This window comes from Cimex lectularius, unplaced genomic scaffold (genome assembly GCF_000648675.2).
Source record: "Cimex lectularius strain Harlan isolate CLEC.00 unplaced genomic scaffold, Clec_2.1 scaffold163, whole genome shotgun sequence".
In the NCBI taxonomy this organism is placed as follows: domain Eukaryota; kingdom Metazoa; phylum Arthropoda; class Insecta; order Hemiptera; family Cimicidae; genus Cimex; species Cimex lectularius.
This window is the reverse complement of record NW_019392826.1, coordinates 870,520-888,401: the sequence shown is the minus strand read 5'-3', so window position 1 is coordinate 888,401 and position 17,882 is coordinate 870,520. Positions and strand designations below refer to the sequence as shown.

Here is a 17,882-nt window from a genome sequence, read left to right as displayed (position 1 = left end):
TTGGAAGACACAGCTAACAAGTTCGCCAAGTTATTACCAGGACACGTGTCCGTGACAACCCCCGCCCACTTTTCATCTGCAAACTTTATCCACCCCAAGACTTTATTGTGGTCCCTCGAGTACTTCTTCCCTCAAAAGCTTTGAAAAATTAAACAACTTTCGTGTTAAACAATGAACGCAATTTCCTCAGGACTCAGAACATTCCTGTTTACTCTCTGGGAGGTTAAGCACGTTTTTTTCAAGCCTAAATTAATTATTATTATGTTAAGATGCGTTTATGTTAGAAAGATTAGGTATGAGGCAATTGAAAATAAAAGTCTCTCTCACATACAACATTGACACATTTACACAGAAAACACATAATTTGAGCGAGTACAAATACTTGAATTAAACGAAAAAGTTCTATATTGTGCACATCATTGTATAAATTCATATTAATATCGTATATATTTGTATAAATTAAACATTGTTTATAAATGCCAAGCCTGTATCGATTAAATATCTCGAATAAAGGATAAAAAAATATATAAAGGAAATAAATATATAAAGAATTCTTTTCAATTATTAAAAGGTTGAGATAAAAAAGTCAGTGTCACGAGCGGGATTCGAACCCCAACGACATTTGAAAAATCGCAAGAAATATATAAAGAATAGTAAACAACATTAACAATTACAATCTTTTATTTGTTCTTTGTGCCAAATATTTTTTCACTTCCACAAACCAATTAAAATGAAGAACCAGGTTTAACTAACACCGTGAACGTACAACGTTGAGAGAATAACACATTCCTTTCCACCCCTCGTAAACACAAAACTCATGGTTTATTTAAAACAAAATGTACTACAAAGAGGCAATTTTCTGGTCTCAAGTATGTTATACCAATATTGAAAATCTTCTTATAATTCTTTTGAAGTCGTAAGATAAATTATTTAAGTATCAAACCCCGTTGTGGAGATATTAAAAGTCAAGTAATATATTTCATAAATGCATGTTGTCTATTTTATGCCTTCGATATATTTTATATGTAGAAGAAGCAAATAGAAATTTTTTTATAAGATTTAGAATATAATTCAATACATTTTATTTTTTTAATAAATATGCCAACAGTCGTATTTACTATTTTATAAAGATTTTATGTGAACATGAATATTTATATAAACATGTATCAAATACAATCATCAGATTAAATTTGCTGTGAACAGTCCAATGTATCAATGTCAAACATGTTTAAATAAAATTCCATTTGTAAGGTTAGAATAAAAATAGGATTTCACGAGGCTCGCTGTGTATATAAAAACGTCTTTGTGTATATAAATATTCAGTGTGAAAGAAAGAGATTACCATGTCTCAAGAGATGTAACTACAATTCGTTTATACTGAAATGGTATTTCTTTGATATGCAATTCCTAACTGTAAAAGGAAAAAGAAAATTCCCTTTAGATTTTCACCGTATTTACCCTTCTAAGTTATTTTGAACAGTTTCCCGGATAACGATAAAGTGCATACAATTGCGGAACAGGTACAAGTTACCACATAATCACATTATGAATAACAATCAAATTTTATAAAAAATTGTTGAATTGTGTTCATTGAAGGAACTTCTATTAAACACGCTGATGGTAAGCAAGTTTGTAAAAAATGTGAAATGAAATTAAAATGTTTTCTAAATGCACACTGAAAAAAAGTTTACCCTGCTTTTATTTAAATTTTATTTTGAAGAAATCCATCCAGAAAAGAAAATACATAATTAAGTACGTAACTACTGATGTGGTCTTAAAATAAATTATTATTATTAAAAAAAAATTCAGAAATCGCGAGATGCGGTCTGGTGAAATGTAGATTTCAGAAAAACATTTTCTTTGTTGTGCCAACGTTTCGATCTTTATTGAGATCATCTTCAGGGCCTGGGATTTAGAAACATTGTTTAAATTTAACAAATACATATAGGATGTGGAAAAAAATTAATTTATACAATGCAAAATATATTTTTTATATTCAATCAAAGTATTTCTACTCACTCAAAGTGTTTGTTTTCTGTGTAATTGTGCCATTCTTGCATGTCGTGTTGAGAGTGCCAGTGAGATATTGCTGTTTTATATACATAAATGGATTTTGATTTTGGTTGGATTTTGAAGGGGTGAGGAAAGAAGTTGGTACAGAAAAAATATTTTTGTATAAGGTGTCGGCTTCTTTGTGGTGAAAAGAGCCGACGAAGGGAAAAACGTTGGTAATGGTTCGGCCAGATTATCCTTTCAGGATTATATGGACGGGGATAAATAGGATAAGGAAAGCTAAATTGTTTAAAAATTAGACTATGTGAAAATATTTGATGTGTGGAATGTGATGTGATGATATATGTATTGAATTTGATTAATGATATTGGCGTAGCTCCGACTGAGTTTACATGTATCTATTCTGTAATTGATGCTGCGTTTATCTCTGTTGATGTGAACCATTTCTAAAAAGTTACGTTTGTGTTTGTTTTATTCTGTGTGTAATATTTTTGGATTGTTGAAGTCGAAATTGTGTTTGTGTTCAAAATGGTGGGTAGCGAGTGCTGTAGGATTTTGCTTGGGTTTTTTTGCAATCACAGATATGTTGCTTTACTCTCTTGTCCAGATATTGGGATGAAAGACCGATGTAAGTTGCCGGACAATTGATTTTGTAGATTACGGGTGTGGGATCTTTTGGATTTTGGAAAAAAGTGTTTGAATTGTTTTATAATTTTTGAAAGCTATTTTGAATTTATCGGACGAGAGAAATGTGTTTAATTTATGTGATAGGCCGTGAATAAATGGCGTGGAAATGTATGCTGGTTTGTTTGTATTTCAATTTCGTTTTCGATCTAACATCTAACATTGGCACTGGCCTGTTAAATTGAGCAATGTTAACTAGCCGATTCTTCCAAGTATATGTCATCATTTTTCTCGATCTAACAGGTTAACACAAAGAGCGTGAATACCCCTACCATGTCAGTCACGTATACGATCGTCTTAATTATCACTCAAAAAATTAATTTACACCGATTTCCGCGAAAGTCGGTATCTAAGGATTTTAAAACGCTAGAATTACGACAATGAGGTGAAATCCAAATTTTGGCCATTTTCAATATAGAAAGTCATTTCAATATTTAAAATTATTTACCTACTTAGCATATGTATTGTTGTGTGTGTGGTAGGTTCTCGAGCACGGTAGCGAGTTTCAGAGTCCCCTGTTCCGCTTTTTAGAAGAAATTGTTTTTTTTTTTTTATTGTATATAGTATGTCTTATGTGTTGTGTCTACATGTTTTGTCTGAGTGCATGTATTTATTAGCGTGAATGGTGAGGGGTGAGGGTGAAATATTTATAAAAGTACCCCATCGACACCAATCTAGTTTAGTTTAAATTATTTCGGTGGAGGAATATCAAGTACTCCACCAACCAAACGGAATGAGAGTAATGTATGGATGTATTTAAGTGTATGAATGTATTTAAAAAAAAAAGTTATACGTTATATAATATATAAATTATTTGATTGCTGTCAGTACAATTGAACGCCTTTTAAAATTTGACTTAACTTAAATACTTGGTAAAAACAGATTAATATTTTTTTCTGAAATTACAAATTGAATTAAAGTCCCTGAAAAGATGTTTTAGCGGTAATCAATCATTCCGTCCGAAGAAGATTAATCAGTCTTTAATTTAATACGGAATCAATACTCTAGATTCCACACAGCCTACACTTTGTTAGTTTACATTACGATGTTAGGTAAATCTTAATGCGAATGTATGAACGGACTTTCAAGTTATTTACTGTACTGATAGATCCAGGGTAAATTAATTGCATAACCATCCAAACAGATTTTCATGGTTGAAAAACGCAAGCCAACTTTATTCATATTTAATTATTTGTACAGTAATTGAAAAACAACTGCATTTCTTTCAGACAGTTTGTGTCGACATCCAGAAAATTGCTTTTATTAGTTATCTTACATTTGTGTTTAAACATTCTCGAAAAAAAACTTTTGACACCACAAAAAAAATATTTGATCCGTTTTGATTTTGCCGAGTCGGGGATTTTATACATCAACAGAAGGAACTTCAGTACCCGATCCTTTTTTCGTCGGTTTATTTTTCTTTCCCCGGGGGGCTTTCTTGATTTCTGCGGACAAACTTTCCCACGGAAGAACGTTTTTGTTATTTTGCCGGTCCAATTTCTGAGAGAAATACCGTATATAAAGGATGATCTTGCAAAAATTGTGCTTGATCGAACAAACTTCAAATTCATTTTCATAAAAGTACGAACGGAAGTGCTTTCTTTCAATTTTATATAGTGTATTTCATGATTGTTAATTTTTCTTTGCAACATTCCGGCAATTGAAGTTAAACAATGGTGATTCTCATACTAACCAGGTAATTACGTTATAACAAGGGCTGTAAATGGGCCTCGGTGTTCCCAACAATTGCCTAGGTTGGTGGGAATTATACATAGCGTGAAATGTTCTAGTTGGATATGAACTCCTACGTAAACCTCAAGTCCTACCACCACGTCCCTGAACGCCCGGGCAACGTTTTTCTGACAGTTAACGGTGGGAGGGTGAATGCTACTCCAGGCGCACTAACGGGGAAACTCTGGGCTAAGGGAGAAAACCCTAACAGAAAAACACCCCCAAACTAAGGTGTAAGGCAACGTGCAAATAACTGAATGACCGCAGGGGTATGATGCGGTTTTTAACATTCCCTTGGAGGAAACTGGTGCCGCCTCATGGTATATTAGTCACCTCCCCCGCACATATGGGGCTCTGTGAATTTTAGATACCTTGCTTCTCGTGGGAACCAAATGAGTGTGCCAAACGAGAAAACAAAAGTACAACAAAACCAGCTACCTACTAAAAGCCCTCGATGCGAAGGCACGAGAGAACCGTAGAAGTCGAGACCTACGTGGAGGGAGCAACCCTAAAATGGATCCAGATAGTCTGGATAATTTCCAGAACTCTATTTTAATGGCCCTAGATAATGTCACAGAGGCCGGACCCCAAGTGAGGTTCGTCAAATGAACAAGGAGGCCAGGTTTTCTGATCGTCACCTGTGCGGACGTGAGCAGTGCTGAATGGTTGCGAGATGGGTCCCCACATATCAGTAACAGGCAGCTCAACACTCTCGACGGCGTGAGGTAATGTGCAAATGCAGATGGGACAACTATGGTTCCATGGATGATGAGTCCATAGCAAAGTTGAAAAACCTGGATATGTCCCCGCACTTTGGCGTCGGAAGGGCAACGCAAGGCCAATCGGGCTCCATGCTACTGGTTACAACCCGGAATAAGGGTAGTCGTGAATGGGCACATTACCGTAGTCATTAAAGAAAGTGCGCAATACACTCAACATAACAAACAGATAATTAAGGTTTTTAGTTGAGATAAAAAAGTCAATGGCAAGAGCGGGATTCGAACCCACGATCTTCGGCTTGATACACTTACTTGGCCAAGCGGACCACGAAATTAGTGAAAATAACAAACAGATGTTCTTGAAATTGTAAATATAATTATAGATGAGTCATTCTTGTGTCGTGCTCATCCTCACAGAAAACAAACACTTTGAGTGAGTACAAATCCTTTGATTGCATTTAAAATCCTAGCCTTGTATAAATTCATTTTTTTCCCACATGCTACATATATTTGTAAAATTTAAACAATATTTATAAATCCCAGGCCCTGAAACTGATTTCAATAAAGATCGAAACGTTGGCACGATAAAGAAAATGTTTTTCTTCAACATACGTCACATCAGACCGCATCTCACGATCTCCAAATAATCATTGGCTAATTGTCACTACACACCACACATTCAAATTTATTTTTATTTGTTTTTAAAATGTTTTATAATAGGAAATAAAATTGAAAACAATGATTGAATCATGTAGACGAGGGTTATATGCTACATATAATTTCCAGTGAATACATAGTATTAATAACAACATTCAAACATTCAAACATTTGTGATTTAATCGCAAATTCTCCGAACTAAAGCTGATCACGACAATAGAAACGATTTTGTGAATTGACCTCAACACGACTATCGTTGCATGTATTATTAATAAATCAAAATAAATGTTTATATATTACCTTGAATAATTGTTATTTAAAGAGAATTGAGAATTTGTAATATATTGGTATTTAGAAATTTTCAAAATGACCAGCTTTAAAAACCAAATCAATTTCTATTTTTTCCAATTGTGATCATGACAAAAAAAATGTGAATTGACTTCTACACGACTATCGTAACACGTATTATTAATAAGAAAATCAAAATAAGTTGTTTCTATACTACCTTGAATAATTGTTATTTAAAAAGGATTGGGAATTGGTGGTACATTGGTATTTAGAAATGGTTCAAAATAACCAGCTTTAAAAACCAAATCAATTTCTATTTTTTCCAATTGTGATTAATAAACAGCATGTTTCTTTATATTTTTATGATATGCACGTTTGAAAAGTTTACCAAAGTTCTTTCAATCTTTTCTAAGGTTATTTTGTAATTTATTTCCTTTCCTTTCGCGGCGGGCGAAGTCGGTTGAACTGAAGACAAATTAGATTTCCGGCCGACACCTGTTGCCACACCACCTACATTTTTACGCCGCTAACGTTCCTTTAATATTTAATGACAATTTATATTTGGGCAGAAACGATTTACAACACCCTTTGTAGATGTGGCCCTAGTCCCGGTGTGCTCAGGAATAGCAAAACGTCCTATGTTCTAGAATAAATAAATTACAGCTCAAGTGGATTAGCTTTTTTTTTTTAACTTACGTTGTTTGTTACCGTCTTGAAAATTGTTTTGAAAAAATTTCTCACCTTGATGCCGTAGTTGGACTCTTCGTAGATGATTGAAACGTAGCTCCAACCAAGCCTTCTGACGATTTCGACCATTGCCTTCACCTGGTGATGGTCCGAAGGGATCGTCCTTGTAAAATATTCGAATCTTTGCTTGTTGCTAAGCTCAGGACTCGTCGAAAAAAAGGACACCTGTAAAAAAATTCCAAAGTTACAAAATAATTCATGTACTATATGAATAATTAGGTAAATTTAACCAATGGAGTCCCATTTTTGAATAGATTTCTGATTTTTGAAAGATTTATCGTAAAAATAAATTAATTGAGAAACAGGTGATTTCTGTCGATTAACTAGTGTTGCTGTTAATTACTTATTACAACATTTAGTCTGTGTTATTAAATGAGCAATCAATTCCAGAATAGTGATGGCATAGTTGTTAAATGTAAACAATGTAATCTTAGAAGAAATTTAAAAAACCTTAGACTATAGACTTTCTGTTGTATCTATTACCAATGTACTGCCTGCATTAATATATAGCGTCAGGAGTCATGCAATGTTTATGTAGATGTAGATTCTAATCCGCCCATACACTTTAATAAAAATTGTATGAACAGCGGGAGTTTTGTGCTTTTTTAACACACTACCAACGTCAAATTATTCTGATAAAAATAATACATTTTATGGAACGATTGAACATTTTTTCTTGCACGATTTTTGTAAATACAAAGTTTATAATATTATATGAATTTTAACCATGAACAATAACGTTAAGGGCAGTTTGTTACAGTTACTAAATAAGTTAATAGATTTTTTTTAAATGATCGGTTTCACAAATATTTCACACAAAGCCAATATGACACCACAAGAATGCACGACACTTTATGAACTGAAGATGACCCGAACAAAGGCCGAAACGTCGGCACAAAAATGAAAAGGTGTTTGTCCGATCTACTTCATTCTTAACCGCTCCTCACGTCTCCAACAAATTATTAAGGTAATAAGGTTTGTATGATCTCCATTTTTTTGGGTCATTAGATGTGGAATAATGCTTCCCTTTCGATATACTATCCTCGACATATCTCCCCCCACGTTCTCGATTGGGTGCATATCTGCACTTTTAGCTGGCCATTTAAGACAGTTTATTCTCATCCTCTTCCTTCAAGTTTTTGCAACTTGATAATCTTGGGCAGGGGCATTGCTATTGCAGTCTTGCAGAAATCCACTTTTCACCTGCTAGAACATCAGGATTAGGAACAAGATGTTTCATCAACAATAGTTATATCCATCACCATTTGCCCTACTAGAAATAAATGTCAGAGTGTCCACCCCATTATAAAAAATCTAAACCCATACCACAATTGAACTACCGTCAAGTTGTATTTTAGAAAAAAAATCCGTTTTCCATCCTCAAATCGTGCCAGTAATATTTTCATCCATCAGGTTTATCCTGAATAGTTTTTTTTCATCGAAAAAGATCACGCTAATCTATTTATCATCCCAAGTCATGATCGTGTGCAAATTCTAAGCGCTGACTTTTGTGTCTCTCTCATGATTGAGGTTAGGACCGTTTTCGACGTGTAGACTATTCCCAGCGCTTTTAATTGTACTGTTAATTGTTGTTCGACATACTGGAAGTCTCGCCGCTTTAATAATATCCTGACAAGAATATTTTCCAGAAGTTACCAGTTGTAAAACTGTTCGTTGATCCCGCTTTGAAAGTTTCCGCGGCTTCCACCGAGATTTTTTTTACCGTTGTTGTTCTGTTTTAAATGTAAAACATTGTTCACAACAGTTTTAGAACCTCAAATACGAATTGCTATATTGCGGCAACAGTACGACATCATTTTGTCTATAGACAGAACCCCTGCCCATGAAGAGTTTGTGTTTTTTTATCTGTTCGCATAATGATTACAGGCAAACGGATATCATGAAACGCAACAATTTGTCTTTTTTCATAGTTTGTTAAGAGCATCTTTTTAGGCATTATGATTTATAAGAAGGGCAATAAACACAGCATAAACATTTATCAAAACGAAGTATAACGCCTGAGAAGTTTGATATAAACTGATTTTACGTACTGTCTTAAAGCATTTGTTCAGGTGATATCGACTTATTACTGACAGTCTTGTTAATCCTTTTAGAGTAAACAATTTTTATGTTTATCGGTAGAAGATTTCGGTTTTCTCGGTCAGGAACCACTATCAACGTCACACGCACACAACGTCTCAAAGATACAAATCAACACTTCTCAGGGTCACCAAAATCTCCCAGTCACTAAATCGGGTATATATTTATTTGTCAAATATTTTAACTTAGGCGAAATCACTGTGACATGCGTTATACTCTGGAACGTGAAAGGTTTGTTCATATTTCTATAAGCTTGTTCACTGTTTGTTAACTACTCAGAAATCGTGAGATGCGGTCTGGTGTGATGTGGGTTTCAGAAAAACGTTTTCTTTATCGTACCAACGTTTCGATCTTTATTGAGATCATCTTCAGTGCTCAAAATATTTGTCTTCTGTGTAATTGTGCCATTCTTGCGTGTCGTGTTGAATTGTGAGACTCTCACACAGAAGACAAACACTTTGAGCCCTGAAGATGATCTCAATAAAGATCGAAACGTTGCACGATAAAGAAAATGTTTTTCTGAAACCTACATCACACCAGATCGCATCTCACGATTTCTGAATAATTATCGATTAACGGTCCCTAATCACCATACATATGTTATCTACCTTGAATTAATATCTAAAAACCTATTTGTTATTTATTACTAATAGCCTATCTATGAGTATTTATTATTTCTTAAAACTTCACCCCAGAAGCATGTACTGCTAAGTGCGAAAATTATGTAAGAAATTATTAGCACAATTCTGCTTTCAGCTAAAATAATGAAAAGAGAAATAATTGAAATATCTGTCCAAAATAATTTCTTTTGTATCCCAGCTTACATCAATGTGCCCTCTGGATCTCTAATCACTTTAAAATTTAGATGGGGATAGAGCAACTTTTCAACTTCATAAGTGAATTTTATGTTCTCATGATGATTATTAAGACGTCTATTAGGTTTCGTAGACCGATTGACCGATTAAATTCTTTCAATTAATTAATCTTTAAGTAAGATATAGCCTTCCAATATCCAGCGCATCCAGTCCTTCCAATCGAAAGTCCTTAGACAAATTGTCAAAGCACCTTATTATGTCACTAGCCTCACTATCCACAAATACCTCAATATTCCTTTTGCCAACGAACTAATCCAGTCCAGATTCCAAACCTTTCAAACCATCCTAACCACACGGCTCGAGCCCTATCCACTCATTCCCATCCTGACAACCCACCACATCGCCTCAACCGACGATGGCCTCGGGACCTTCTTGATACCTTGTCATACACATTGCGTGCCAGCAATGGTTGGCTCCTCAAAGCATGTGTTCTACCGGTGCAGTGCTGGCATTAGAGCTAGTGTTGTGCTGTGTGATATTTCATTCATGTGTAGATACTTGTATAGTATACAATTCTGTATTGGTAACAAATAAATTTAAAAAAATAAAAAGTAAGATATTGGTTGAGATAAAAAAGTCAGTGTCACGAGCGGGATTCGAACCCACGACCGTCGCCTAAAGCCGCTGCTCTACCACTTGAGCTATCGTGACTTCGGCTTAATCTTGGTCAATCGGAATACGAAACCTAATTGATTTAACAAGCAAAATGAAGTATATCTTCAATAAAGCTCTCCGTGGCCATTTTATTTGTCGCCGAGAATCGAATAGATTACAGGACATTTGAAAAATGGCAAAAAGGAGGGAAAATACAAAAGGTGGGGTTGAGATGGGAAGTTGGTGTCCCAGTGTATCGAAGTCAGTATAGCTAAAGCGGTCGAGCAGCGGCGTACTTAGCCGAAGGCCGTGGGTTCGAATCCCGCTCCTCGCACTGAGTTTTTATATCAATCATTACCTTACTTAACGATTAATTAATTATTAGGAAGGTTGACTAAATTAACCTTTGGAAAAATCAGAAACAAGTCATCGACGAACTTGCGAATGTGCTTAATATTGTAAGTGACCTGATCTACAACCCAATCAATTGACTATCTCCTCATCCTTTGTAATAGTTATTGTGAAAACATACAAGACACATATGAAGTTGAAAATATGTTTGTTCATTGATGATGGTTAAAGTATATCTGTGCAACAATTAAAAAGCCTCAGTAAAATTTTAGTTTCTAGACTGTTTTGGAAAATGATATATTCCACACATGCCGCAATATCGATGGAATACGTTTGTTTATTTTGTGGATTTTAAGGTTTGTAGATTATCCATAATTGTGGATGATCTTTCTTTGTATGGTATTATTTCGTCTGTATACAATCATATATGAGATGCTAAGTTGATTCCCCTCTTTTTTTAAAGTAATATGAAATGTGAATTTTCCGTGAAGTGAACACTAACACTCAAAAGCATGGATAAGATAAGAAGTTGGAATATGTTGTACCAGAGACGTGTTCTGCTGTTCTAGATTCTTCAAAGAGCCTCCATTTACAAGGACAAGCTTGATAACAAAACTTGTACAGTTACAAAGTAACCAACCAGTCAGAATACAATATATAAAATTTACCGAATGTCTGCAGACAAAATAGAAGTCGAGTAGATACAAAGGTTATAGACCCTAGTTTTGTACAAAATCTCTTATAAACAAATTTACCTGTTCTGCTTAAAGTAGACGCTTTACAATCAAAACATTTTAGGATAAAGACGGTTGTTTTTCCATGAAGTAATGTGATGAACATTGCCAGTAATTAATTTCTTATTAAAGATATTGAAACGAGACAGAACAAAGAACAGCACATTCGCTGATATATTGTAGTTACATTTAATTGGCAAATTTTTGGCTTATAAGAGCTAAAAAATGTAATGCCATTACAACTCGTAGCACAGACCATTATAAAATAAATTTCTCAAAAATTAATAGGGATACTTGTAAATTATTCCTATACCATTAACTTTAATTAAATTAACCGATATATTCTTGTTAGCTGGTTAAAACAAAATAGAAAATACAAACAAAAAATAAAAAAAAGTTTTTCTTTATTTTTATTAACGGATTTAGTTAAGAATAGTAAAAATAGTAAACATGAAGATTACTCATTTTGTAAACGAACACCGTTTCTCGTTTTTTCTCCATTTTAATCCAGTTGTATTATCTTAACCATGGATGTCTCATCTTGGACCAGAAGTTCGCAACATTATTGTGAGAATGAGCGAATAGTAGCCTTGGTGGTAGATCCCAGCGCATTACGACGCTAAAGGAGGACAGAAATATTGTCATTGCTGCAAGACGGAACCATTTCTATAGTGCCCGCCAGAACCTAAACGTAGTGAAACATGTTTTGGCAAAGCCTTTATCAACACAAACGAATTACGATAGTGATAGCAGGCGCGGAAGGGTCTACCGAAAACAGAAGATGCGTACAATGCCAGGGATTTTTGATTTCTGGATGACAACGCCTGATCTCATACAGGGAGAGTTGTTTATCAATGTTTAGGAAACCTGGAAATTTCCCATCTGCTCCTTCCTCCATTGCCTTAAGACCTCAATCCCATTGTACATATGTGGGATGCGTTGCTGAGAAGGCTTTCGATCACCATCCGCAGCCAGTTGGCCTGCAAAAACTGAGTGATGCGTCGCAACATCTATGGAGTGAAATTACTTTTGAAATTAGTGACTACCTTATTAACGGTATACCTAATAGGTGCACCGTGGTTTAGCTGTCAAAGGATATTATTTACGGTATTAATTGTTTAGAAAAATTATTGTGACCAATAAAACAAATTATGGAATTAGAACCTTTTAGTTTATTATTTTTCAAAATCCCTTAATTATATTTTCGTTCGTTAAAAAACAAAATAATTTCTAATAAATTTTAACGCAATTTATAATACAAAATGAAATAAAAATGTTAGGGAAAGTAAATACTACAAAATTGGCAATATCCCTATGCGTTTTTTGAGAAGTTTAAAATAAAATTTACAAGTGAACCACTACACCAAAAAACCAATACAGCACTACAAAAACAAAAGGAATTTTTTTGTTGTTGTATATGTAAGAGTATAAATGCCTACAAAAGTATGAAGATGCGAATGAATAATACCATTTTATCCGATATAAGATCATGAGGAGTTAGGGTAGCCCGAAAAATAAATTTTGACCTATGCTATAAATTACTAATAATTATAATGTGTTCATTTTAAAACCGGGCGAAATACCTTGCATGTGCTGTTCGCAAGCGTGCACTTTAAACTCCCCCCATGGGAACGCCACAAACCGCAAAACCGCATTGCAGGAAAGAACTAGGAAAGTACTAAAAAGTGGTGTAAAAGAGATAATTAAAAACTATATGTAGAAAATATCGACTCAAATTGTCAAGATTTGAATCACTGAAACCGATTTAATAAGATAAAACTACCTCTCGAATATGACCAGGATACGTGAAAGAAACAGAACATGAAAAGATTTAATTTGGGGTTTATACGTGCCGTAACTTCTGGAAACCAAGTCGGACTAGACCTATACTCCAGAAAGTAGGCCTAGCTATAAAACAACAGGCATTTGAAATAAAGTTTTTTATATCATGCGGATTTTTTAAGAGACATTCTCTATTGGATAAAATGTAAAATATGTATATTGTTAAAAACAGTAAACAAAAAAGCAAATTAAGTAAATATTTTAACCTAACTAAAATTATGATTTAATTATATCTTATTAATATATTTTCATTTTCAATTTTTACGCAATAACGGTTGAGAAGAAAAATTAGTGTCCCGCCCTTGACAACTTTCTTTGCATAAAAATTGGAAATAATAAGCTAAGATAGAAGGTTTTAATGTTAGGGAGTGAAATGACTTACCTGTCCTTAAAAATTATTAATAATAATTAATAATAAACAGATAACTAATTAAATAATATATGTGTGGTGTTTAGAGACAGTTAGTTAATGACTATTTGGAGATCGTGAGAAGCGGCTGGTGTAAGACGACGTAGGTTTTAGAAAAATATTTTCTTTATCGTGCCAACGTGGCAATCTTTATTGAGATCATCTTCAGGGCCTGGTATTTATAAACATTGTTTAAATTATACAAATAAATGTAGGATGTGAAAAAGTGAATTTATACAATGCTAGATATTTTAGACTCAATCAAAGAATTTGTACTCACTCTAAAGAGAAAACAAACACTTTGATTGAGTGTAAAATTTCTAGCATTGTATAAATACATTTTTTCACATACTACATGTATTTGTATAATATAAACAATGTTTATAAATCCCAGGCCCAGAAGATGATCTCAATAAAGATCGAAACGTTGGCACGATAAAGAAAATATTTTTCTAAAACCTACGTGACACCAGACCGCATCTCACGATCTCCAAATAATCACGGTCAATCATAACGGTTACTAAACACCCCACATATATCAATAACGCTGAATGATATAATTTTAAAAGAAACCATCTTTTCATCATCATTGAGGTACCCATCCTATTTATAATCCTGGCCGCTAGGCGAGCATATCACAATTTCCAAATTGATTTCCAGGTTGATTATTTAAAATATGTTGTCGAAAACACTGTTATTATTCATTTTTCAGAACGGTTAGAAAATCTTGCTTTTCTGTTTTAATGCAATAATTATTTAAAGTTATTATTATTTAAATTTTACAATTATTGTAATTATTTAAATAACTTTATTAAAGGTTTTAATTATTGTATGTATTTATTTTTAAAGCTTTGCTAGAAGTTTAAAAATGCTTTATGTAATCAAAGTTATTTATGCAATGTAACGTGTAAGTTGGCTTCTCTGAATTAATTGATGAATTTATGCCATATTGTTAATGTTAGCCTTAATTCGTCGTAATTGTCTGTAAAGACCTGAAGAAAACTGTAATAAAGGTAGAAAAGTTACACACTTTTTGTGATCACATCCCTGCTCATCAATAAATCGATACATTAAGTAATGAAACTTGTCTTAAATGAATTATTTTAATAAAATAAAATCACAATTAATCCATAGTTGTTTAGTGGTCATAATTGACCATGCAATCAACCAAAAACCTTAGATGAAAACAGTAATTAATTGGTAAAATCACAATATAATATATAATTTATTTAAAATTATATTTTATATCAAATATTTATGTTTTCTATAATATTTTTTTATATATTTTTGCTGGAAATTTATGAAAGAAAGTGTTCATTGCTTTGGATAAATGGGTGAGGGGTCGATGGAGGAATATCTAAAAGCCCATTGTCCGCATAAAACGTTTATACGTAGGGCCGTTGGTCTGTAGGGGATTTACCGAAGTAGCCCATCGGCCTTAACTTAGGTTTGTGTATTGTTTATGCCTATAGGGCGATGTGGAAATATCGAAAGGTCCGCCGTCGTATTGTGCAATAAATTCATGCTTGTGCGAGAGGGTATGAGGTTGTAATTCATGTTTAGTAGCAGCTTATATGCATTCGGAGCTGAAATGACCGACCTACCGGTGTACCCTGGAGTCTAATCTTAGGAAAAGGCTCTCTCTTGGTAAGCATACAAGAAAATGAGAAATTTCTCACTCGACAGATGATTACGATGCCATTCTATAAATTACTGATATCCCATTAACATTTATGGCACAATTGAACAACATGAATAGACTGTAATAATGAAATAGAATTGACATCTTTTTAAACAAGCTATAAAAATCTAAAACGGAATAAACTGCGGATAAAATAAATTATTGATTTGTATCTACCGTGCGATAATGTACAATCGTTTCCGTTCAGCTGTTTTTTCTCATGTCAATAAGAGTAGACTTTAGGTTTCAGTGTCGTATTAAAAAAGTCTGGATCAAAGATGATCTTGAAGAAGAAAACAAATTCAGTTACTATTGCCCAATGTTAGACCTATTTTAACGTCATCCTCAGGGCAAAACAACCATAAATATGTCAACAGAACGACATATTAAATTCACTAATTTCGTGGTCCGCTTGACCAATTAATATATTACAATTAATTAAGGTTTTTAGTTGAGATAAAACAGTCAGCGGCACGAGCGGGATTCGAACCCACGATCTTCGGCTAGATACACCGCTGCTCAACCACTTAATCTATCGTGACCTCGATCCACTAGGACACTAACTTCCCATCTCAACCCCACCTTTTGAATTTTCCCCCTTTTTGCCATTTTTCAATTCCATTTGCCAATTCAAAAGGTGGGGTTGAGATGGGAAGTTAGTGTCCGAGTGAATCGAGGTCACGATAGCTTATGTGGTAGAGCAGCGGCTTATCTAACCGAAGATCATGGGTTCGAATCCCGCTCGTGCCATTGACTTTTTTATCTCAACTAAAAACCTTAATTAATTAGAATGACATAGTTTTTACAGGCGATCTTCTTGATGACCGACATTCACTCAACATTGCCAAGAATTAGTTGAATTTTCCTTCCTTTTGCCCTTTTTCAAATGTCGTGTAATCTATTTGATTCTCGGCGAAAAATGAAATGGCCACGGAGACCTTTAGTGAAGTATACTTCATTTTGCTTATTACATTTTATTAGGTTTCGTGGTCCGCTTGACCAAATAAATTCTTTTCAATTAATTAAGGTTTGGTTGAGATAAAATGGCAAAAAGGAGGAAAAATTCAAAAGGTGGGGTTGAGATGGGAAGTTAGTGTGGTCGTGGGTTCGAATCCCGCTTGTGACACTGACTTTTTTTATCTCAACCAAAACCATAATTAATTAAAAATAATTTATTTGGTCAAGCAGACCACGAAACCTAATAAAATTGCCAAGTATTGTAGCAGTATTGGAGCGGGTTAAAGAAATTTGAAATCGTCTGTGAAAAACTTTACTATTTCAATTTGTAGACCTTCGCTTCTCTACCTTTTTAGCCATCGGACCTTTTTCATGCAACAAACTCCAGGACGGACCCCCCCTCATTCAAATATTTAAAATTAGATACTTATAGTATGTAGTAAATTAAAGTTTTATAAATTAGCAGTCCATTCCTAATTATTAATTAATTGCTTCAAAAATTGTCTGATTACTTATTAACTATATATTAATTTTTTATTATAGCAAAAAAATTACTCTGATTAAATCAGATATTTTTCCTTTTTTTTCATTCCTAGTTATTTGGTGAAGAGTCACTAATTTAGATTAGTCTAGTTTCTAATTTACAGTGAATATCTATCTATCTAAAATAATATCTTTAGTCTTCTTTATACATCTGATGCATACACTTTGTGGTTTGCTTGCTTCTATGACCCTAGAGTATTTCATCAATGTCTAGATGCAGTGTGCAAGTATAACAAAAGTTCTTAGTGACTTGTATTAATATTTTAGATAATAAACAATAAGGCATCATGAAAAATTGCAAAGTTATCAGCTCTCTCACCAAATGTAAAAGTCATTAGCAATATCTTATGGGCGTAGACGTTCTGGCCTCGTTCCACGTTTTCCTCCTTTCATCAGTCCTCTTCTGCAGGACGCGCCATAGGCATACTTTCGCCTTATATTATTTCTGTCGCATGTACGTCGGAATCCGGGCGGCAATATCTCAACGTTTACGCGTAAAAATCTGATACGGCAGCACTAATGGAGGCCACTGTCGGTTCAGTATCATTCCACATCGCTAACTGGATGTCGCCGTTAAATTCTGCACCATTTCCTTGCTCTGAGGCAAATTAAGCCGACATTCAGCGTTATTTATGAGAATAGTCAGCTCATTATTTTCATTGTTTTCATTTAAGTTTTACAACAATTAACCAGAGTTTTCACTTTTTAGGAGAAAAAAAACTATATTATAACTTGGATTTAGAAGTATGGAAAATACAAACCTTGATTATTTTACAAGACAATTTACAAAAATAATAGGGGTATTCACGATTTTTGTGTTAGCCCTGTTAACTCTGATTAGATCGAAAAAAATGATGACGTAGACTTGTAAGAAAATGATAGTTAATATTGCTCGATCTAACAGGCCAGAGTCAATGTTAGGTGTTAGAAATGTGTGTTGATTAGTGACCGTTAGTC

At 34.0% G+C, this 17,882-nt stretch overlaps 1 protein-coding gene across 1 annotated transcript in view; it reads right to left on the bottom strand.

Annotated features, from left to right (window-relative positions):
* The window catches only part of LOC106669560 (metabotropic glutamate receptor 2-like), a 383,790-nt gene that overhangs the window by 186,572 nt on the left and 179,336 nt on the right, over positions 1–17,882 (bottom strand). The window contains exon 4 of the mRNA XM_014399104.2: positions 6,834–7,004. Within this exon, the coding sequence (XP_014254590.2) occupies positions 6,834–7,004 (171 nt within the window). The remainder of the gene's footprint in view (positions 1–6,833; positions 7,005–17,882) is intronic.